Below are 536 nucleotides of genomic sequence, written 5' to 3'. Positions count from 1 at the left end.
TCTCGGGATTGGCGAGCAGCGACTCCGGCACCAGGCCGCCGCCCGCCCCCGCGTGCAGCCCGGCGCCCGCCTTGAGCGCAGGGTGCTCGGCGTCTGCCACGCCGCCCAGGCCGTAGGGCACCGGGAAGGCGAACTTGTCCTTCTTGAGCAGCGTCTTGGGCTTGCGCCGCGGCCGGTACTTGTAGTCGGGGTGCTCCTTCATGTGCATGGCACGCAGACGCTTGGCCTCGTCGATGAACGGCCGCTTCTCCGACTCGGTGAGCAGTTTCCACTCGGCGCCCAAGCGCTTGCTGATCTCCGAGTTGTGCATCTTGGGGTTCTCCTGGGCCATCTTGCGCCGCTGAGCCCGCGACCACACCATGAAGGCGTTCATGGGCCGCTTGACGTGGTCCACTGGCTTGGACATGCTCTCGCCCTGCCGCGGCTGCAGCCCGCCGCCGCCCGGGCCCTCGCCCTCGGCCGGGAGGAAATCAATGTTGGCCGCCCGCGGGGACCCGCTCGGCCGGCCGGGACTCGCCGCGCCCCACGTCGCGCCC

General features: G+C 70.9%; 1 protein-coding gene across 1 annotated transcript; it reads right to left on the bottom strand.

Annotated features, from left to right (window-relative positions):
- Positions 1-4: 4 nt before the first annotated feature.
- SOX21 (SRY-box transcription factor 21) lies at positions 5-530 on the bottom strand (the record flags this gene model as incomplete). The annotated part of the gene is made up of 1 exon (XM_017866479.1): positions 5-530. A coding segment is annotated over exon 1 (402 nt), but the record flags the coding sequence as incomplete, so codon positions are not given.
- Positions 531-536: the final 6 nt, after the last annotated feature.

This window comes from Rhinopithecus bieti, unplaced genomic scaffold, assembly GCF_001698545.2.
Source record: "Rhinopithecus bieti isolate Rb0 unplaced genomic scaffold, ASM169854v2 scaffold_67529, whole genome shotgun sequence".
NCBI classification, from domain to species: Eukaryota; Metazoa; Chordata; class Mammalia; order Primates; family Cercopithecidae; genus Rhinopithecus; species Rhinopithecus bieti.
Note: the sequence above shows the minus strand (reverse complement) of the source record. Positions and strands in the feature narration are given on the sequence as shown.